The 24,107-nt window shown below is 34.1% G+C and overlaps 1 protein-coding gene across 6 annotated transcripts in view; it reads right to left on the reverse strand.

Moving 5' to 3' along the window:
* The window catches only part of SMARCA1 (SWI/SNF related, matrix associated, actin dependent regulator of chromatin, subfamily a, member 1), a 78,031-nt gene that overhangs the window by 27,210 nt on the left and 26,714 nt on the right, over window positions 1–24,107 (reverse strand). For 4 of the 6 annotated variants that reach the window (XM_037147121.2, XM_037147115.2, XM_037147117.2 and 1 more), the window contains 8 exons: window positions 24,032–24,067; window positions 22,958–23,110; window positions 19,783–19,915; window positions 19,043–19,191; window positions 16,241–16,360; window positions 10,631–10,741; window positions 10,173–10,286; window positions 1,699–1,821 (listed from right to left, as the gene is read on the reverse strand). In XM_037147121.2, the coding sequence (XP_037003016.1) occupies window positions 1,699–1,821; window positions 10,173–10,286; window positions 10,631–10,741; window positions 16,241–16,360; window positions 19,043–19,191; window positions 19,783–19,915; window positions 22,958–23,110; window positions 24,032–24,067 (939 nt within the window). The remainder of the gene's footprint in view (window positions 1–1,698; window positions 1,822–10,172; window positions 10,287–10,630; window positions 10,742–16,240; window positions 16,361–19,042; window positions 19,192–19,782; window positions 19,916–22,957; window positions 23,111–24,031; window positions 24,068–24,107) is intronic. The other 2 variants (XM_037147116.2, XM_037147119.2) reach the window with 1 other exon arrangement.

Below are 24,107 nucleotides of genomic sequence, written 5' to 3' on the forward strand. Positions count from 1 at the left end.
AATGTATGGTTGCCTCTTGTGAGTCCCCTGCTGGGAACTGGCTTGCAACCCAGGCATGTGCCCTGACTGGGAATCGAACTGCGATCGTGTGGTTCACAGGCCGCGCTCAATCCATTGAGCTACGCCAGCCAGGTTAAGTAAATTAAATTCTTTTAAAAACAATTACTTAGGGCTGCAGCTAAGGGTCAGTCAAGGAACATGTATAAAGGACCCATGGACAAAGACAACAGGTAGGGGGATTGAAAGTGGAAGGTGGGAGTGGGGAGAGCAGGGGAGAGTAATGGGGGGAAATGGAGACAACTGTACAAGAACAACAATAAAAACATTAAAAAATACAAAATATAAAATATAAAAAACAAAAGATTAATTCAACTACTAAAAGGGACAAAAAATTGATTGTGCTTCTAATTACAAAGCAGCAATTTCTCAGTTGAGAATGTATGTAGTCACACTATATTATATAATCACAATATACTGCAACCCAAGTAGCATTCTAAGAACCATAAATTCAGTTTTGTGTTCAGGAACTAAATATTAAAAATAAAACATGAATATTTAAATGTTTTATTCTATGGTAATTCCTAATATTCATCCAATTGCAATAATATTTCACACTTAAATTTATGACTTCCAGACATTTGGTTAAAAAGCATGTGAATATAATTTCTAAAAATGTATTCAATGAAATTACAAAACATACCAAAGAAAAAACCTATAAATAAGATATAAATATAAAAACTATCAATAATTAATGTGGAACATATCCTAGCACTGTACCTTGCATATTGTTCAAAATAATTTGTTGAATAAATAAACCTTGCTGTCAACTTTTTATATTTATGTGATATCATTCAGTATATATTTTTGTTTATTATTTTTCAAGGGTTTTTGTATGCTATAACTTTTTAATCTTCTGCAAATTATTTTGGAAGTATAACACTCATAAAACTCATTAAAGCAACAATGACCAGAAAGCTATATTTTGTTCAAATGGAAATGTTCCCTATTTAGCAACTTTTAGCTTTTATTTTTTTATTTTATTTTATTGAGTATGCTATTATAGTGGTCCTGATTTTTCCCCCTTTGCCCCTCTCGACCCAGCACCCCTCTACTCCCTTAGGCAATCCCCCACCATTGTTCACATACATGGGTCATACATGTAAGTTCTTTGACTACTCCATTTCCTGTACTGTACTTTAACATCCCCATGGCTATTCTGTAACTAGCCATTTGTATTTCTTAATCCCCTCACCTCTTCACCCATTCTCCCACACCTCCTCCTATCTGGCAACCATCAAAACACTCTCTGTAGCCATGATTCTGTCTCTGTTCTTGTTTCCTTAGTTTGATGTTTGATAGATATGATTTTTTGACATTTATATCACTCATAGTTTTAATCTTTTTCTTAAAATTAGTCCCTTTAACATTTCATATAATGATGGCTGTTTAAAGCTAAAGGAGTTCATCATCAGCAATTATTATTATCTGAAATGTTAAAGGGACTTATTTAAGAAAAAGATTAAAACTTATTTAAGAAAAGGATAAAAAATAGGGATATCTGGTCTAAGCATTTAAAAAATAGCCCTAAGTTTTTTTACTGTGTTCAATCAAGGTACTGAACTTAATAAAAAGTGATCTGTATTTTCTTTTTTCTATTGGTTGCTTAGAAGTATTTCACAGTCACTTAAAATATCTTACTTGTGTGAGAAGTTTTTCTTTTTCTTCAGTCTCTTCTGCTGTAAGAGGTTCAGCTCCATCAATTTTTTTTTGCTCCTCTCTTTGAACCAGAGCTGGATTTGGGATATCAGAATTCCTTGGGACCTACAGATTAAGAAATGAGTTATGAGTAAACTGTTGGGAAAAATTAAGGTGTATATGTATACATATCAATCTTGAGTTATTTCAATAGTAAACAATATAAAGTATGACAGAATGACACATGGTCCACTCCACATTCCTACTACCATGTTATCACCAAAATAACAACCTTAAATGTGTCACATGGTATTTTAGAGTTAAAACCCATTGCTAAATGCCACATTATATTCTACACTTAGTTATACTGTGGAACAAAATATATCCTTATTATATTGTAATACATGGTAAAAATAATAATAATATCATTATCCCCAATACCAACTTTATACAATAAAGTCTCAAGCCCAGAAGAAACAGAGTTTGGCAGTACAAAAAGAGCCCATATTCACCCGGCAATAAAGACAGCAGTAGAGAAATGGCAATGCACCTGAAGATTGCATCCAATGCTCTTGACCAATTCATTGTGCAAAAGGAAAGGCATGTTTTTACTGCCTTCCAGCTTTGGAAAGGGAGACCATCTTCACATACAATGCAACAAGTCTAGAAGAAGTGACAGGATAATGGAGAAGCAAAAAAAAATAGACAATATACAAGGTGGGGCAAAAGCAGGTTTACAGTTCTAAGTACATGAAACAGAGTTTATTCTTGTAGTATTATTTATTAATTATTGTGTTATTTTCCATACAAACAACTGTACAGCTACTTCTGCCCCACCAGGAATATAAGGTAGGGATAGTAGAGCACACAAACATCTTCCATGGGACCTGCAGTCAAGGGAAAAGGACTACAGTAATAATGACTAACAGAATTATAGTGTTCTGGGTAGAGAGCTGTAAACACACAACTAAGGAGAAGATAGCTCAAGTTCAAAAGACTGAGGGCAGAAATTCAGCCCTGCAAGGAAGCAATCAGTCCTGTATCTCAAAACCATAGCCTCAGAGGCCTCAGTATGGCACAGTGAACATAGAAAACCAATATGGTTCAGCAGCTTGGAGCAGCAATCATTGTATGAATGACAAACTAAGTCACTCAGCCCAAAGCCTCACACCATTTCTATGTGCATCTGCAATGATGACATGGCACACTGACTTAAAAGGTAAGTACATAATACATGTATTGTACATTTTACAGCATGCCATTATACACGAAAAGGGTTGACAATAAGCCTTCCACCGTTTTGGAATGCACAACCTATAATGAATGACTTATTCCCTATAAGTAATAGATGGTTTTACTACAATGTAATTATAATATATATTATTTTTCTAATTTTGATACATATTTCATAGAGATTGAAACTATATCATTGCAACTTAAAAAGAAATATTTTAAAAACTATTATATCTAGCAGTTGTTTAAATACAAAACCTACTAACGGGGCATTAAAAAGGAATACTGAAAAAAAAGACTGATTTGTAGTCATCAATACAGAAAATCAAATTATTAAGCATTGCCTAAATGTCTATTATGTCTGCAGAACTATGAGGAATGTTCACTGAAATATAAAAGAAATAATGCAACAGGGGAGTGGGAGGAGGAGAAGGGGGAGAAGGTACAGAAAATAAGTAGCATAGACAGTAGGTAGAAAACAGACAGGGGGAGGGCAAGAATAGTAGGGGAAATATAGAATCCAAAGAACTTGAGACACGTGGTCATAAACTAAAGGGGAGGGAATGGTGGGGGAGGGGGGAGGGGAATGAAGGGGGGAACAGAACAACTGTGATGGCATACTCGATAAAATTAATTTAAAAAAATAAAATACAAAAAAAAAAGAAATAATGGACATGAGAAACAATATAAGAAATAATGTAAAGAAATAATGTAATAATGTAAGAAATAATGTAAGCTCCCTTGCACACAGGGAGCTTACAACCTACTTGTGAAATGTTGACCTGCACCTTAAGAACTCAAGGGATCTGGGGAGATAGAAGGTAAAGAATATTCTAGGTGGGGGCAGTATAAGCAAAAACATGAAGGAACAAATGTACAGGAAAGAACACACGGGGTTTATGTTGAGAAGGAATAAGAAACAAGGCCAGTTGGAGACAGATTTAGAAAGCCTTTTGAAACTACAGAATAGACATCAGCAAACCACCAGAGACTTATGAACAAGAAAGTAAAGTGTCAAAACATAGTATTTGCACCTTTTAGCTTTGTGCTGAAGTGGGGAAGCAACTAGAGGCAAGAGAACCAATTAAACTACTGTAATCTCATGAGCTATGATCACCTGGCCTAGGATAGTAGCAAATAGAAATGAAAAAAGAGAAGGCATAAATTAAAACTGAAATGTATTCCAGTGGTAAGCATATAAAAATATAATTTTTAATAATTCAATTTTAAAAATTACAGACACAACAGCAATTTCATTCTTATCCACCCAAAGAAAGAAATCTATATAAAAACTTTTACATAAATGTTCACAGCAACTGTACTCATAATAGCCAAAAAACAGAAGAAAAAAAAAAACAGATGTCCATCAACAGAAGAATGGATAAGCAAACTGCTATAGTACGTATGTCTTTACAATGGAACAGTACTCATCAATAAAAAAGGGAATAAAACCTCTAACAATGGGGCAACATGAATGAGTCTCAAAAACAGGATGGTAACTGAAAGAGCCTTACACATAATGTATGATTCCATTTATGTGCAATTCTAGAACAAAAAAATCTAATCTGTGGAAGAAAATAATATCAGAACAGTGGTTGTGTCTGGGGTCTGGGTCTGGGGATTGACTGGGAAGAGGCACTTTCTAGACTGACAGTAATGTTTCATATGGGTTTCAGTTATGTAGATGTAAGCATTTTTCAAAATACATCAAATTTAAGATGTATACAGTTTGCTGTATGTAAATTTTACCTTAAGAAAGAACCATGTAAATACTGAACTCACATTAATGATGTGCATAGTAAATGTTTCTGGGTAAAATATACTTATGTCTGCAAGTTTTAAATGCATGAAAAAGTAAGATAGATATCCATTTAGAAGGCTGGAGAACTGAACAAATAGGTGATAAATCAAATACAGTAAGATGTAAACTGGAAAATATGTGAGGCCTGTATATGAGTGTTCCCTGTACAATTACTTCAACGTTTTTGTATGTTTAAAATTTTTTCACGATAAAATGTTTGAAAAAATTACAGACATAGCTTTACAAGTTTAACAGACCTTTAAATTGCTGACATGTGAAATTATTTTGGCTTCCAATTTTAATTGAGAAAAACCTCTTTAATCATAAGATATTACTCTATTAAATACCTTCAAAATTTCTATGTCCAACAAACCATACTTTAAACAAATCAAGTATTTCATAAGCATCTAATTTTAAAACAGAAAATAGAAAATACCCACAAAAAATAAACTCTTTATTCCTACACAGATATCCCCAATACTAAAACGTCCCTCATTGAACTTTAATAAAAACAAAATCAGAATGTTATATCATACCATTAGATTTTAGAATCCATTGCGAACTACTTCTTCCATAATTATCAGTCTTATTTTCAATGCAGCAAAATTTCAGAATGCCTTCATCAATGTCACATGTACTACTTTAATTCTAAAAATTACTCAAATACATAGCTGCTCATTTTTCTAGAATTATAAATGACTCGCCATTCCTAAATTCCTTATCTCCTCCTACCAACACATCTCATTAACATTCATCATTTTAAAAAGGTATTCAATTTTTACCTCATGAGGTTCTTATCAACATTAACCTTCTTGGAGTGATTTAAGTACTATATAATAATTAAGTAGAAAAATTACAAACCAATAGTACTAACCAGATACCTCAAAAGTCTTGAGTACTCACACTGTAACTCTTACTGATGGCCCCCAGCAACACTTAATATAACCACAATACAGAAAAAGTTACCTTTCAAAAGGAAGCATCTCGATTACTATATGGATTTCTAGTCAGACCTTAAGGAATTTGTACCTAAGAGCTATATGCCATGGAGAAGGGAAAAAATGTTTTTTGGTCCTGTTTCTTAGCCGTTTCAGCAAGCCTTTCATAGAAATATGAACTACTGAATTAAATGTGATGGCACACAAAATGAAAGCAGTAAACTGAAGTCAGCTCACTGCATTTTAGTTCTACCATTGCAAAACAGGTGGCCCACAATGACATTACCAAGGCTCACAAAGATTATGAAATTTCCCCCATTTGTCAAATGTTTATAACCATCCCTAAAGATTTTTTTTATTGAGGATAAATGTTAAAAAGCTCTATAGCTCTCTTTATCTCCAAATATGGCAAAAGTCTTTCACGCCAGATCTTAGATTCAATGTAATTTCTAAATGCTCTGGATTTTTTTATTCTGCAGTAGAAATTTCAATTAAGTCATCTGTTCCCATGTAAATATTTTAGTGAACAAGCAATTAAATGCATTAAGTAACTCCTTTAAGTTGTAAAAGCAATGAAGCTTCTAAATATGTCTAACTTGAATCAAGGTCAAAGCTAAGGCAGCAGAAAGAACTGGTGCATGTGTGCTGCTACCCACCAAGTGGTTAGGGCACAACAAACCTGTATTTCATTCAGCCTCAAATTAAACTCTTTAATTACAGATCTTATCAGCAGTATTGCAGTGACTTTGTGCTGAACATGGGGAGAAGGGAGAACAAAACAGAAAATAAAAATTCAAATAAGCAGGCTCTCAAGAAAAATGCTCTCTCCCAACTGCTTCAAAACTACTGGGCCCCTCACTAGCCCCACCCCAAATTACAACAGAATTAGACTCTGAGGGACTGAAAATGGACAAAAGGGTACCATGCACCACAGTGCCCCACCTATAGACAACACCTTTCTCCCTTGGGCAAACAATCATTTAAGCAGAAAGGAGGGAAGCAGTCCCCTTTTGAGAACATAACTGTGTGTAGAGAATACTGGGTAACTGTACCACGGCAGTTCAGGGCATCTGAGAATTACTGCTCTGTTCATTTGTGGCTCTGTTGAATTTTCTGGAAGTACAGGACAGGGGGTTCCAGATATCCATGACAAAATAAGTCTAACAGTTATCAATATCACATTGTCCTTGAAAGGAAGCTTTTGCATATGATTAACATGCCATGCTCTTCTCTCTCTCTACTCTGAACTCAAACATGAAACCCACCGAATTAAAGCACTCACCTTAACTGAGGTCTGTAGCTTCTGGTAAAAAATGGAAGAGACAAGGTTCGGAAAGAATCAACATCCAGAATGTATTCTTATTTGTCTTATAAATCCTCAGCTACAGATGCATACAGAGGATCAAGGCAAGTCTTAAGATGATACAGAAGCAATTCAGGATGGGGCTGAAGAGAATACAGGCTAAGAGTAGAGTGGTAGGGGATCATTCTCCTTCCTCCTCCTCCACCTCCTCAACATCCTCCTCAACCCTCCACCCTGCCACCACTACCACCACAGCCACACTCCAAGCCACCACCATCTTCTCTCATCTTCACACTTCAATAGCCCCCTTGCTGATTTCCCTGGAGAAACTCATCATTCTCTGTGTCACAGCCAGAGTGATCTTTTAAAAGTATAAATCTAATGATACTCTACCACTTACTTATAAGTTGTTTGACCTTTACCAAAATATTCAGACTCAACCTCTCTATGCCTCACTTTCCCCATCTATTAAACAAGGATGTAGTTCCAGGGATGTTATGAGAAGAATAAGCTAATCTTCTTAAAGAAGTGAAAACAGTAAGCATCACAAGTAAGGACTAAATAGGTAGCTGCTATTATTATTTCACCACCAATCCATCTGTCTTAAAAACATCTCAATGGTTTTCCTTTGCTCTAAAGCTAAAGTTCAGCCTCATTAATATGCCCTATAACAGCTTCACATGATCCAACTCCACCTGCTTACCTGCTGCATGTCAATTCATTCTCCTCTTCACTGGCCTGCTTTCAGTTTCTAAAGAGACAATCCTCCTTCCTACCACAACACCTTTGCAACTATGGTCCCCCTACCTGAGCTCTTTTCTCCCACACTGCACTTGGCTAATTCTGGTGCAGCTCTCTGATCTCAGCCTAAATGACCCTTCCTTAGGAACCACTGTCTTGGTGTTGTAGTCCACATTAGACATCCATGTTATGCTCCCTTATGGTATCGCTGAAACACACAAATAACAGTGTCATTACTCTGTGATATCTGCTTAATGTCTGTATTAGACCATGTGCTGAGGGATTTTTTCTCTTACTCACCACTTTATCCCCAGTGCTCAGCATAGAATCTGACACAGAGAAATACTCAATAAATACGTATTAAAAAATTTAAAAGCCCCATTTTCAATTCATTCTCCCCGTCCTATTGCTTGTTTTCTGGGAGAAGAAGAGAAAACAGTAAAGTGCCACAGCATGGATTCTGTATCATCTTCCCTCTCCTCATTCATCCCTTTCCTCTCTTCTTACACCTTCTTCCTTCCTATCACCCACTGCAGCTGTCATAATTCCTCCCTCTTCTAAGGTTTCCTCTCTCTTCCATCTCCTTCCAGTTGGCCACCACCCAACCAGTCATTATGAGACCTCACCCCTAGCCACAAACTGCCTGTAATGAATAGCACTGTTTACATTAAAGCCAGAGCTGTGAGGAGAATGTGATGGACACTGTATTATCACAGGGAACAAAATTTTAATATCTACAAAGAAAGAGCATAAACAGTTCTATCAGCAAAGATGATTTCTTTTATGGCTGCTTCTTGATTACCACTTGGCTCACCTCCCAAACAACATGTCATACCACTGTAAACACAGTCCTTATTTAGGACTGCAGAAAGAAGCAGGGTTATGTCACATGCAGAAATAGCTCAGAACGTCTGAGTAGAAAGAGCATACCATTTGAACACTGAGAACCTGGGTTTGAGACCAGCAGCCTGGCAATTCTGTTAACTGTGCGACCTCAAACAAGTCATTTAACCTCTCTGAATTTCAGTTTCCTCACCTATTATATAGAGGTGATAACAACACCTATTCCACAGGATTGCTGGTAATCAAATGAAGTATGAGTTCTAACATTTAAATTAATCTTTCATTCAAGTCTCACCAGTAACAGTCAATAAAAGTAACAGAAAATACTAATCTAAATATAAAATAAAATTTTATAATCTTTAGTAAGATTATATATATTTGCTTACCTCATGAAATCTTGTTAACTACTTCCTTAATTTTCCCATTTCACATTTTTCCTATTTCGCATGTTTTTGTTTCACATTTTGTACCTATATCTTGCCTGTTTCTCTTGTATATCTCAGTATATCACTGTTTTCATTTCCTTTGAAACAGTATTATGCCTGGTCTGAATGTTCAACCATGGTTACTACACTCCTCTACAACTTCCTCAAAAGGATTTTATCTAGTCATCTTGGTTAAATACGCTCAAATTAAATCATATTTCCCAAACTAGATTATAACTAACTACTTATATTCACCTTGAGCTTCTTATTCCTATTTACATATATTTAAACTTTGGTACATTAAGAGCAGGCAAAGCTTTTTTACTATTTCAAATGGCAATGCTCCCATTCTGTAATAATAGTAGAAACACTCTAGAGATCCACTCTAGTTCCAAAATATAACTAACTAAGTACCTTATATAAATGGAGCTTTTCTAGGTTCAGAAAATAAATTTTAAAATACAGCTCCCACTTCATAAAACTGAAAACTTCATAAAATTATAATAGTGTTACTATTTTTATAATTTAATTCACCCTACTGATAATTACACTTTTGGTCATCCCTTTGTGTTCACTAGGGAGTCAATTTCACCATATAGAAATAACTTAGTACATTTACTCTCTCAATGTGATAGCTTTAGTGTGACAAACATTAAATTTTACTCACAAAAATGGGTTCTTATCCACCTATATAAGTAATATTGAAAAAATATAAAAAGAATATTGAATTCCAAATGGTCATTTTTGAATGATGTAATTCATTATCATGTTTATCATTAATACCTAGTGACCACAGTCAACTAATCACCAACAGGGCTTTCATTAACTATAAGCAATAAACTCAAAAGTACTATTTTTGGGTCATATTAAGGAAAATGATCAAACCTTCCATATGATCTATCATACATTCATTTTTAACTAAACACATACTTATTGTTCTTTCTACACATTCTTTAATCACTTGAACACTAACAATGAATAATTCTCCATTGATCTTATGTAGTGACGACCCTACTAGTGTTTTGGCAGTGTAATACTTTACTTCTAGTTAAACCTCTTTGATTTAAAAAACACCATTATTTTGACTTACTCTTACATCCTCTCAAATTAAAATGAACACCTTCTAGTCTAGCTCAATAGATTATATTACCTTAAAAGACTGCATTACACTAGTCTAAAAATTGAAATGTTACCTTATAGCCTATCGTCTTCCTGTAATAAAGGATTTCCTTTTCCAGGAGCTCAAATAAACGTGGTGGGAAAAACTGAAAATCCTGAACATTTGGCTGTTTTGAAGGTCGTGGAGCCTGTGGGGGAAAAACACATGATATATATATATATATATACACACACACACACACACACACAGATAAAGATATAAATACACACACATACACACACCTGTGTATGTATATGTTTTCAGTACATAAAGTGAACATGTTTCTATTTTGCTATTTCTTTAATATACAGAAAAATAAATGCAATGAAATCCATTGATATGGCTGGGCCATATCAAATACTACTCTTCTGTATTACTGTTATATTTTAGGGACTATGATTTAGCACTAATGTAAGTAAATCGGAATCACAGACCATGTTACAAAAGAATTCTGCTGTAGGACATAAAAATTGGCCTCTTACTATTTTTTACCTTTGGAACCTTTGGTTCACTGACACGTAAAGCCTCTCTAAAGTAGGCATCCACTGCATAGTTTGCTTTGCGTTCTCGTTTAGGAGGTTCAATCCATTCCACCATCCCGAGCTATACACAAGAAACAAGAACAAGGACAAGTTTAATTACTCTGAACTGTTTTATTAAAACCAAGCACATAAGGTTGCAGAAGCATGAGAAAACCAAAACCTTTAGGAAGAATCAAAACACACAACTAAGCATCCCAAGTGCTAAAGCCTTGTCCTGCATACCAAGTTTATGTACAAGGATGGTGTTCTTTTCTTTCTTTTTCTTTTTTTGAAATACGTTTAAAAACTTGGTTCTTCCTTACTACTTCAGAAGAATCTTCACAATCTGGCTAATGTTTTTTGCCTAATCAATAAATACTATCTAATAAAAAAAGATGATTAACATTGATTCCGGTGACTGTGTTAAAAATAGATGAAAAGGGTAAATGATGAATATCAATATGACAGGCAGACATCCTTAAAATCAAGGTAAATTTTTAAATGAGACAACTTAGTAAGCTAGCTATGGGTAAAACCAGTGAAATAAGAATGACCTGAATTTGAAACCAGGTTCTGCCAACTTTACCAGTTGTTTAACTTTGGGGAAATTATTTTTACATCTGTAAAATGGGAATAAATAATACCTATGTTAAGGATTACCTATGACCATATATGTGAAAACATTAGGTAAAGTGCCAAGACTTCAATGTTAAGTTATTATTAAACATCCAAAGCAGGATGAACAGTGATTTGGTAGCCTTACAAAACTTCACCCTAGTATCGCCCCAAAAATACAATTAAAAATAAATAGATAAAACTGACAATACAAACTTATGGAGCCTACAAAAATGGTTTTTTTCCTCAGACATTTTTCTTGATTTCATAGTGCCTAGCCTAGTGCCTTTACACAACACAGGCCATTATCTATAATTAACAATCCCAATATATTTGATCTTATCTAAGGGTTGAGTTCCAATCTTTGTATCATATTTAAAGAGTGGATGATAGCCCTGGCTGGTGTAGCTTAGTGGATTGAGCACAGACTGCAAACCAAAGGGTCAGCAGTTTGATTCCCAGTCAGGGCACATGTCTGGGTTGCAGGCCAGGTCCCCAGTAGGGTACGTGCGAGAGGCAACCACACGTTGATATTTCTCTCCCTTAGTTTCTTCTACCCTTCCCTTCTCTCTAGAAATAAATAAATAATTTTTAAAAGAACTTATAAATCAAGTAAGAAATCTTCTGACAGCCAGAGAGTATAAAAAATGAAATAAACTATATTAAAAGGAGTAGAACTCCCAACATGACCACATTCAGAGGCTGGATAACTGTCCTAGATACTGTAATGGGACTTCTTAATTACAAAAAAACGTTAGAGTAAATAAGCTTTAAGTTCTCTTTTAAATTTAGACTTACAAGATATGGACAGTGCAATGTGCATTTACATAAAATGAGAACTACGCAGAGCAGTGAGTTTTGGCCCCCTCCTCAAATGAGTTAATGTGGGATAATAGTAATATTTCATAAATAATCAATACTTTATTTGTTTCATTTGGGGTGAAAAATAAATCAATAATTTAAAATAACTTTCTTAAGGTAAAGTATTTGGCCATTTAACCTACTTGGTTGAAGGTCTAGGTATTCAAATTTGAAATAAGCATTAAAGACCAATTCTTGAACTTTCAAAATCAGAATAAATCATGTTGAATTAGTTTGTTTTAGAGAAGAGTACATTAATACAAACTTATTCAGGTTAATTTACTCAGTATCAATGTCTACCATTTTGACTTAATCTACCAGGTATGGTCGTAAAGGATTGCAAGTGGTTCAACAAATAATATATGAAAATCTACTTCACTGTGTAACTCCCATGATTTATGTATAAACAATATTCTTGCAAATTTTCAATTCCTTCAAAGGATAGTATGAACCTATTTTAAGAATCTATTTAGGAAATATGAAAAAACAAGTAAAATATCATCTCAACTCATAGATATTCAGAAAAAAACTGATTAGTCAGAATTCAATTATAAAATATATATCACCATCATTATTAAAATTTCTCTGTATGTCATTATTTTGTTAGAATTAGAAAACACAGAAAAAACTGGTTATATTAGAAAAAGATAGTACTTATACTAAGTCTAATTTACCTCTAAAAATGTAGATAAGCTCCAATGATATTTAGTCTCTTCACTGTGTAGTATTTTTTCACTTTGTAAAACACTCTTAATAACAGTAAGCCCACGGGAATAACTATTTTATAAAATTCGTATCACATAATGAGATCTAAAAAGCACAGTAGGAAGGCAATTTCCACCCTGTGCATGTAGGTCATCACCTCTATCTCATCACAATAAAAAGTAAACAGTCAGAATTAAGGTTATAGATATAACTAGACAGATGTAAGTCAAGACACTAAAAACTATCATAAATAATGAGTGTCATAGTATCACAAAGCACTGTCAGCATATTTGTTGCACTGCAAACTAAAATGGCTCAACTCTTACTGTTTTCATTAAAATCAATACCCAAGAATAAGCTTTTTAAAAAATAAAGTTCACTTGTCAGTTTAAATATATATATATATATATATATATATATATATATATATATATATGCTTGATAAAACAATTTGAGCAATAAAATAATGAGAGAATTTTACTATAACTCAAAAAATAAAATAACTATCCTTGGGTCCATGTTGATATAAATAAATGAGTATATAAATAAACATGAATAAGGGAAAGCTCTTCCTTACAACAAAATCCAATTAACAAATGTAGACTTGTTAATGAAGAAATTTTTTAAAATTACTATTAGGCAAACACCACAATAATAACTTGCAGGCAAACTCTGACAAGAGATGCTAAAATCAGTGCATAGAAGTTTGAGGAGTTATCTTCCCTGAAGATATTGTATTGTACAAAGGAAGAAAGACTTACCCTATAGTGGAGAAGCCCAGCAGACACCACCTCAACTAAGTGATAAAGATTAACATCCCCAGTAACAAGATATAGTGACACATGTTCCCTGGTATGACGTACTGAGAAGGACATCATATCCCTTCCATTGTATTCTTGCCAAAAATGATAGTTTCAATCAAAACACAAGAAAATGTCAGAAAAACCCAAAGTGAGAGACAAACTACAAAATAAGTGACTAATACTCTTCAAAAGTGTAAAATTCATGAAAGACAAAGACAAACTGAGATCACAGACTAGAAGAGACTAAGGAGCCATAGAAACAAAAAATGCAGTGTGGGTTAAGACAATGAGAAGACAAGCCACAGCCTGGAAGAAAATAATTGCAAAGATATATCTGATAAAGAACTATTATCCAAAATATACAAAGAACTCTTAATACTCAACAATAAGAAAACCAATCTGATCAAAAATGGGCAACAGACCTGAATAGCCACCTCCCTGAAGAAGATATATAGATGGAAAATAAGCAAATGAAAAGATGCACCACATAATATGTCACCAGGGAATTGCAAATTAAAACAAGGTACCACTACATACATATCAGAATGGCAAAAGTCCAGAACACTGACAATACCAAGTGCTAGTGAGGAAGTATAGCAACAGGAATTCTCATTCATTGTTCATGAGAATTCAAAATGGTACAGCCACTTGGAAGACAGGTTGGCAGTTTCTTCTAAAACTAAACATATACTTACCATACAATCCATCAATCATGCTGGTTGGTATTAACCCAGAGGTGTTGAAAATCTGTGCCCACACAAAAACCTGCGCATGGATGTTTATGGCATATTTGTTCAATAATTGGCAAAACTTGAAAGTAACCAGGATGTCCTTCATTGGGTGAATGGATAAATAAACTGTGGTACATCCAGAAAATGAAATATTACTCAGCACTAAAATGAAATTAGCTATCAAGCCATGAAAAGACCTGGAGGGATCTTAAGTGCATGTTGCTCAGTGAAAGATGCCAATCCAAAAAGGCTACATATTATACGATTCCAACTATATGACATTCCCGAAAAGGCACGCACTCACACAAAACTATGGAGAAGGTGCAAATATCAGTTGTTGCAGAGGTTGAGAGGAGGGAGGGATAAACAGGCAGAGCACATAGGATTTTTAGGGCACTAAAACTATTCTGTGTGATACTGTAATGGTGGATCCATGTCATTCATTATTCATTTATCCAAACCCATAGACTGTAGAACATCAAAAGTGAACCCTAACATAAATGTGTCAATGTAGGTTTGATAGTATCAAACATTCCACTATGGTGGGGAATGTTGATAGTGAATGATGCTGGTTTGTGTGGGGACAGGAGGAATATGGAAACTATATGTTTTCTGCTCAATTTTGGTATGAACCTAACATTACAGTTTACAATTCATTATTTCTTCAATTACAGTTTACATTCAATATTATTTTTGTATTAGTTTCAGGTATACAGCATAGTGGTTAGACAATCACATACTTTACAAAATGTTCCATCTGATATTTCTGGTATACCCATCTGGCACCATTATACAGTTATTACAATATTATTGACTGTATTTCCTATGCTATACTTTATAGCTCCATGACCTAGAGGGTATTATGCTAAGCAAAACAAGTCAGTCACAGAAAGACAAATACCATATGATTTGACTTATATGTGGAATCTAAAGAACAATATAAATGAACAAACAAAACAGAAACCAACTCACAAATACAGAGAAGACTGATGGTTGCCAGAGCGGAAGGGCTGAGGGCGCTGGGTGAAAAAGGTAAAGGGATTGAGGAGTACAGACTGGTAGTTACAACATAAAGCTCCATTTTTAAAAATTGTAATGTGGGATCCCGGGCTGTATCCCCTGGAACAGGGCAAGGACATTAGGGGAAGATGTGTTAATTTTTCCTGGATTTGATTACTATACTGTAATTATGTAAGTTGTCTACATCAGGGAAAGCTGAGTGAAAGACATATGTGAACTCAGCATTATTTTTTGGCAATAAACTCTAAAGTCATTTCAAAATAAAAAGTTCTAAAAATTACAACCACAATTCAATTAAACAAACAAAATAAAGAAAATTCCCATTTCTTAAAAGGACTCTTGCTGTCTATGTAGTATAATATAAGGCATTATTTCATAAATGAGACCACCTTTAACAAAGTCTCTGTATCACTTATGTACATTAATATTATCACTAATATGTTTAATACTAAGTGCCACACATTATCCTAATTACTTTATGAACATTAACTCATTTAACCTCAGAATCATTCAAAGATGTAATTAGTATGAGAAAAGTGGGTACCCAAAGTTACTTAGTGACAGAGTTGAGATTTTAGCTTCGGAATCCAGGAACTCAACTACACTCCTACAGTGCTTCTCAAAAACAAAAGTAACAGTCTTACCAACAACAGCAGCAAAAATCATGACAATAATGGTAATAATAATAAGCCAGCAAATATATTAAAGATAGCCCTGCATGAGATCTTTTGACCTACATGAAATTTCTCTGTACAGTATTATAATAGGTAAGTGCCAGTGAATTTTATGATTGTTATGGGAAGAAATGCTCATTTCAGAGGCTAATGGTTAAGGATAAAAAGTTACCTTCTGCTTTTCTCTATAATCTTCTCCTTCAAACTTGTACAAACTTTGTTCAGTGTCCATTCTGAAATTTCTCAGAGAAGACTCTCCCATTTTCTGCAAGCGTTCATTCATCTCTGCGGTCTAAATTTCAATGCATTGACATTAGAAAATTATCACTGAATTACTTAAAAAATCTGAGTATTCTCTGTTTTTCTGAAAAAGTCAAGTGTTGACATGAAATACTCAATACGTTTATTATAAGGTAAGGATGCAATGCTAACATGAAACTTGAATATAAATTTAACATGTCCCAAGTGTTTTAAATACTTAGATGTTCTTCATAATATTATCCACTTAGGTTTTTTAAAAAAATATTTTATCATTGAAGATATAGCCATACTATTTTTTCTATTGCATAACTTTAATGGGACAAATAGCTAATACTAAAATAAAGGAAAATGTGGTTTAAACAATACATTTTGCATACTAACACAAGATTGCTCAAAATCCAAGATATGACCTCAGACACATGAAAAGATGTTCAACATCACCAATTATCTGGGAAATGCCAATCAAAACCACAATGAGATATCACCTCATACTTGTCAGAATGGGTATGATAAAAAAAAGACAGGAGATAATGAGTGTTGGTGAGGATGTGGGAGAAAAGTGACCCTTGTGCATTGTTGGTGGGAATGTAGACTGGTGCAGCCACTATGAAAAACACTATTTGGAGGTTCCTCAAAAAATCAAAAATATAACTACCATACAACCCAGAAATTCCATTTCTGGGTATTTACCTGAAGCAAAGATAATAACTCAAAAAGATGTTTGCATCCCCCATATTCGCTGCAGCATTATTTACAATACCCAAGATGTGGAAACAACCTAAGTGTTCACTGATGAATGAATGGATAAAGAATTTGTGGCCCTGGCTGGTGTAGCTCAGTGGATTGAGCACGGGCCTGCAAACCAGACAATCGAGGTTCGATTCCCAGTCAGGGCACATGCCTGGGTTGCAGACCAGTTCCCTGCAGGCCAGCTCCCAGCAGGGGACGCACAAAAGGCAACCATACATTGATGTTTCTCTCCCTCTCTCCTTCCCTTCCCCTCTAAAGGTAAATAAATAAAATATTTAAAAAAAAAGAATTTGTGGTGTCTGTGTGTGTGTGTGTGTTGGAATATTATTTGGCCATAAAAAGGAAAATCCTGCTATGTGCCAACAACATGAAAGAACCTTGAGGGTATTATGCTAAATGAAATAAGTCAGACAGAGAAAAAATACCATATGATCTCACTGGCATATATAATCTAAAAAATAAAATAACCTTGTACACAGAAAAGTGGTTGCCAGAGTCAGGGTTGGGGGGGTCAGTTATAAAATAAGTCCTGAATATATAACATAAATATAAAATATATATATAGAAATATAGTAAATAAGTCAACATGGAAAAATACCCCTTGTAGATGGAATCAGCAAAATCCAAACTGTGACCAACACAAAAGGGAAATAACCCAGTTTCTACACCAAATAAACTATATAGGAAATAATAAATAAGTGGAGGGAGAGCTACAGACTTAAAAAGATACAGATTACACATCAACCAACTGCAACATGTGGACCTTATATGCACTTGAACTTGTGGACCTTGTATGCACTTGAACTTAAGAAAACTGTTTTTTTTAAAGTTAGCTATTTATAAAACAAATGGAAATTTGAATACTGACTAGATATTTGATATTATTAAAGAAATTGTTGTGGTTTTTCATGTGGGACAATACTATAAAGATTACGTTTTTAGAAAGAGTTCTTATATTTTTAAACATCTTTTTAAATGTTTTTTATTTGTTGAATTTATTGGGGTCACATTGGTTAATACAATTATATAGGTTTCAGTACAATTCTGTAACACATCATCTGTATATTGTATTGTGTGTTCACCACTCCAAGTCAAGTCTCTTTCCAACATCATTTATCCCCCCTTTACCCTCTTCTACCTCCCCCTACCCATTCCACTTCCCCTCTGGTAATCACCATACTATTAAATGTGTCTATGAGGGTTTTTTTTCTTTGCTTAATCCCTTCACCTTTTTTATCCAGCCACCCGACTCCCCTCCCCTCCCCTTGGAGATCTGTCAGTCTCTTCTCTGTATCTAGCCCGTTTCTATTTTGTTCATTAGATTTCACATATAAGTGAAATCATGAGATACTTATCTTTCCCTGAGTGGCTTATTTCACTTAGCATAAAGCTGTGGTACATTTACATAATGGAATACTACTCAGCCATAAAAAAACAAGGAAATCTTACCTTTTGCAACAGCATGGATAGATCTGTCTACTTTTGCTTATGTTTGAAATTATCCAAAATAAGTTGTAATAAAAAGCAAATTCAACACAAAACCACAATATTCTGAAACAACTTATTATACCATAACAAATAATGCTTTAATATTTCATGAAATGTTTACAAAACATTTTCAGGTAACACAACTCATCAGCAAACAATTTTTAAACCAGTGCAAAAAATACAGTCCTGACACATGTGATTAAACACAAAATTTGATTTTTTACGTAGAATAAATACCAACATTATTTTCAGTAGGCATGTGGTATGAGCTCCCTTAGTCTTTCTCACCAAAAATTAAACTAAAGAAACCTAACTACCCTTGGATGTAAATCTACAAATTCTTAGAGAAAACATGAGCCTACTGAAGCATGTGTTTTAAAACATGCATTTGGAACAATGCAAATACAGAAAGCATGCTAAAGCATATTGATTTCAAAACAATTCATCATCAAAACAAAATGCCATTTAAACTAACCTTTTTTTCCCCTCTTTCCAGAAGAGTTGTAATGTCTTCATCTGTCAGCTCACTTTCTTTAGAAGCAAAAACATGGGTGGCTCCATGACGTATCATTTGCAACATTTCTTCTTTTGCCAGCTTGTTAGACTGTTGGTCAATGAGTCTTCCTAATAGTAAAAATAAAAGTTTTATATATTCTATTGTATCCCAGAGAAAGCATGGCATAACAGTCCTAATAAGACACTACTACATTTACCCATAAATAAAACTTTCTGAGTACAGGAAATTAGTGAGCTTTAAAGTTATTTTCAATGAATAGCCCTGCAAGTTTTTCTTCTACCATACCTTCCATTTCAGTATAGATTTCCTTCTGTAAGATTCAGTTAAAACCAAGGACAAAAATATATTTTCGGTTACAAACTTCACTTTTTATCAAATTTCTCTGTGTGGAAAAACACCCTTGAGTACATGTTTAATTTTTTTAACTGAACGTTTTGTTTGCTAAATAATATCAGGTACTTCAGGTACTTCAAAAGACATACCATTGACATTCAGCTCCAAGCCACTAATGTTCAACTAGCATATAATGAATGCAAGATTTTAGTTTAAGATTTAAATTAGCATTTTGTTTTTAAAAATTGCCATTTTTCTCTAAGTTTGCAAATTTTGGTCAACTTTCATTAAAAGTAATCTCCTTTGAAGACAATTGTGTTTTTGCAAAAATAAAAAACCTAAATTAGGTTTATACATTTAAATACCTTGTTGTATAACAATTGAGTCAAGTCTCAGTTTTATCTCAGCTCTTTCTACAATCCTTTCTTCAACAGTGTTGTCAGTGATCAGACGGAACACACGTACTGGCTTCTTCTGACCAATACGATGTGCTCGATCCTAGAAAAACAATGTATTGTAAGATATTGGGTATCCTAGATAAAACTCGTATAGCCACCATATGCTATAAAGTTCTGAAAATAAAATTAGTTCCTGATCTCTCTATACCTGCCACTTTTGAAAAAAGGATAATGGCTATGAAGGGATTAAGAAGTACAAATTAGTAGTTACAAAACAGTCATGGGGCTGTGAAGCACAGCATAGGGAATATAGTCAATAATATTGTGATAACTATGCAGGGTGCCAGGTGGGTACTAGAAATATCAAGGGGATCACTTTGTAAAGTATATGATTGTCCAATTACTATGCTGTACACCTGAAAGTAATCCAAAATAATGTTAAAAGTAAACTGTAAGAAAAATTTAAAAGAATACCTAGAGACCCCTAGGAACAAAGAAATATACAAATATTCTGGTGTACCATTAACGAAAAATTCACAGAAGGAAAATAGGCAAAGCCCTACCATATGACCTGGGAAATCCACTTCTGGATTATTTATCCAAAGAACACAAAAATACAAATTTAAAAAGAAATATGGGCCTGGTCAGTTGGCTCGATGGTTGAAGTGCCATGCTGTGCACCAAAAAGGTAATGGGTTTGATTCCTGGTCAGGGCACATGCCTAAGTTGTGGGTTCAGTCCCTGGTCAGAGCACATACCAGAGGCAGCCATTCAATTTCAATGTTTCTCTATCACATAGATGCTTGCTTATCTCTCTCTCTCTCTCTCTCTCTCTCTTTCTCCCCCACTTCACTCCCTCCCTCTCTAAAAGCAATGAAAAAATGTCTTTGGGTAAGGATTTTTCAAAAATTTAAAGAAATATGGACCTCTATGTTCAGTGCATCATTATTAACAATAGCCAAGACATGGAAGCAACCTAGGTACCCATCAATAGATGAATGGATAAAGATGTGGCATATATATTCAATGAAATATTACCCAGCCATTAAAAATGAACTCTTGCCACCTGCAACACACAGATGTACCTAGAGGGTATTAAAGCTAAATGAAAGGAGTTGGACAGAGAAAGACATTTTCATAATTTCACTTATATGTGAAATCTAAAAAAATAGATTCATAGATACAGAGAACAAACTAACAGCTGATAGGGAAGGGGATGAGCAAAAAAGATGGGGATTCAGAGGTACAAACTTTCAGTTATAAAATAAATCACAGGGGTATAATGTATAGCATAAGGTAATAAAGTTTTCATTATAACTTTATAGACTTATCATAGTGATCACTTCATAAGATATACAGATATTGAATCACTATGTTGTATACTTAAGACTAATATAATACTGTATGTCAGCTATAATTTAAAACTTAATTTTTGAAAAATATAAGGACTAGAAGGAGCTGGAAGCTTCTAGATTAAGTTACTAAATAACTTTAAGCCACTAAATTCAAACATCTTCCACACAAGCAGGTTTTGTAAGTTAAGGGAAAAAAGTACTTAACAAAGGTTGCCACAATAGCAAAATTCAGCTTTATCTCATCATCAAACACTTCCTTCTGCTTGCTGAAGCAATTCAGGAATCTGTAGTAAGGGGTCATAAAAATTAATGGGATACTATAGCCTTACTATATATTGGTCTGAATTGGTCCTCTGGTTTATATTGGTAAAAGTGAGAGGTGGCAAGTTGTGATAATATAAAAATATCTAGGGGTAGAGTTTTTTTAAAACACAGAAGCTGCTACAGCAAATAGGTGAAAGGAGGAGGGTAGGTGGTTAAGAAAAAAATCAAAGAAATAAGGTTCAATACAGCCCTCGTATGAAATATAAAAACACTAGAGCCTAATGACACCTTCAACCCAGAGCACTGAAAGACAATGCAACATCCCTACACATATTTAAAATTTCAAACTCAAATCAGGAAATCGTGAAACAGCTATTCGCTAACAATTTTATGGAAATAAAAGTTATTGTCAGTAACTTTTCCAATACAGTAACACTGTAACTTACCAGGTCTTACTTCTACTTAGTCCTATCAAATAGGTAATTCAGTACCAAGCTAAAATAATAATTATGCCAATACACGGTGATTTTTAAATGTCCCCATGGTCACTATTTTTCAGCTCTCTATTATAAAAGAAAATGAAGGACTTCTAAGCTATGCCTCAGGGGCATATGACTTCCAAAGACAGTTCCATAAATTCTTGCAATTCTGAATAAACAACTCTTTTCAATCTTTTTACTTCTGAAATTGTATTTATCTTAAAATGTGTCACATTAACAAAAATAGCTCTGGTTCAATAAATGACATCATGATGAAAGGTAAGTGAAATAGCTCCGTGGAAAAAAATTTTAATGGCAAAATAGTTTCTGATTCCATTCATTTGTGTCTTTTGGAAATAAATGTTCCCCTGGAATATTTTCCCTTCTTATTTTCTTACCTTCTCAACCCAAATGTTTTTTTAAAGACTTTACTTATTTATTTTTAGAGAGAGGGGAAGAGAGGGAGAAATAGAGGGAAAGAAGTATTGATGCAAGAGAGAAATATCCATCGGGTTGCCTCTGCTACACACCCCAACTGGGAACCTGGCCTGCAACCAAGGCATGTGCCCTGAATGGGAACAGAACCAGAAACCTTTAGCTTTTGAGGGAGGATGCCCAACCAACTAAGCCACACCAGTGAGGGCCCAAATATTTTAATTACAAAAGTTAAAATCCCAACTCTCACAATTTCAGTACTAGGAATTTTAATATATTTCATTGTTAAGCAGAATAGTATTGAGAGACTTTTTAACCCTCTTCAGTATTTAGAAGTGGGAAAAATGACATTTCTGTTTCATAACAAAGAGCCAAAATGGACACACAAATGCTATCATTGGATTTGGGGTATATTTGTTTTCATTTTGTTTGTTTTTGCAATTGGCACAGCAACTGCAAAATTGTTTATTTCCCAGGATACTCTATTTTAACATCTACAAAACCTCCCAAAAATTGTTATCCATTTATCATAAATTGCCTCTGTGCTATATAAATAACAATAGGATTGTGAGCGAAGATAAGTTTCTGACATCATTAAAGATTACTAACCATAGCCTGTAGATCAACCTGTGGATTCCAGTCTGAATCATATAGTATAACCACATCAGCACTGGCCAAGTTAATTCCGAGACCTCCAGCCCTGGTACTCAGCATAAAGATGAATTTGCTGCTATTAGGAACATTAAAGGCCTCTATAGCTTCCTTTTTTAAATTAACATAGGAAATGGAAGAAAAAGAAGGAAAAATCAAATTATATTACCAGAGCCTTAAAAAATAAACACTTTAACACGCAGGGTTAAAACCCCACTTTATAACATTCTTTCACTTTCTAAAATATTTAAGCATTTATCTATCTCTATACTGTACTGTGTGAATTGCTATAGAAAGTATATTACACAAAGTACCTAATCTTTATAAGCTTACATCAATAGAAACAATCTTATAATAATCATATAAGCAAACTTAACTAAACAAGTAATAAATCACTCCAATTATTTTAAACAATAGTGAAAGTGTTTTGAGTGAGAGCTAACATATATATCTAGGGGGAAAAATGTCAAATAACTTAACTTCATTCCCATTAGTTTATGAAGGATTAATAAAGTAGGTACAGTTTACAAGACCAATCGAGAGGAAAAAAAAAGGTCTAGAACTGGGAATGAGATAAGGGTAAGGTAAGTAGATTTATTCCCATATGGTGAAAAGGGGCAAACATAAAAGTAATAAAAAATTAGGAAGGTAATTAGGGGATATTTAGTAAAGAGTCTTAAAAATTAATGGGATAATAATTTCCTCACTATATAAAGATCTCATGCAAATTAGTTTTAAAAAAACCCACTAAGACCCCAAAAGAGAAATGAGCTAAAAAAAAAAGACGATAACAGAGTAACAAACACAAATGGCTAATAAACACAAGAATAATGTTCAATCCACTAGTAAGCAAATAAATACAAATTAAAACAATACCATTTTTTGAAGATTAAAAAATGATAATACTCAATGTTGACGAGGGGGGCGGTGAGACGGGCACTCTCATACATTGCTGCTAGGAGTGTAAATTGGTACAACCTTTCTGGAAAGCAATTTGGCAATATGCATCAAGAGTCTTAAAAATGTTCATACCCTTTGACCCAGTAATTCCACTTCTAGGAATTTATCCTAAGGAAATAATCAGAGATGTGCACAAAGATTTATGTAT

The sequence above is a fragment of the Artibeus jamaicensis genome, unplaced genomic scaffold (genome assembly GCF_021234435.1).
Source record: "Artibeus jamaicensis isolate MK-2021 breed Jamaican fruit bat unplaced genomic scaffold, CSHL_Jam_final contig_240, whole genome shotgun sequence".
In the NCBI taxonomy this organism is placed as follows: Eukaryota; Metazoa; Chordata; class Mammalia; order Chiroptera; family Phyllostomidae; genus Artibeus; species Artibeus jamaicensis.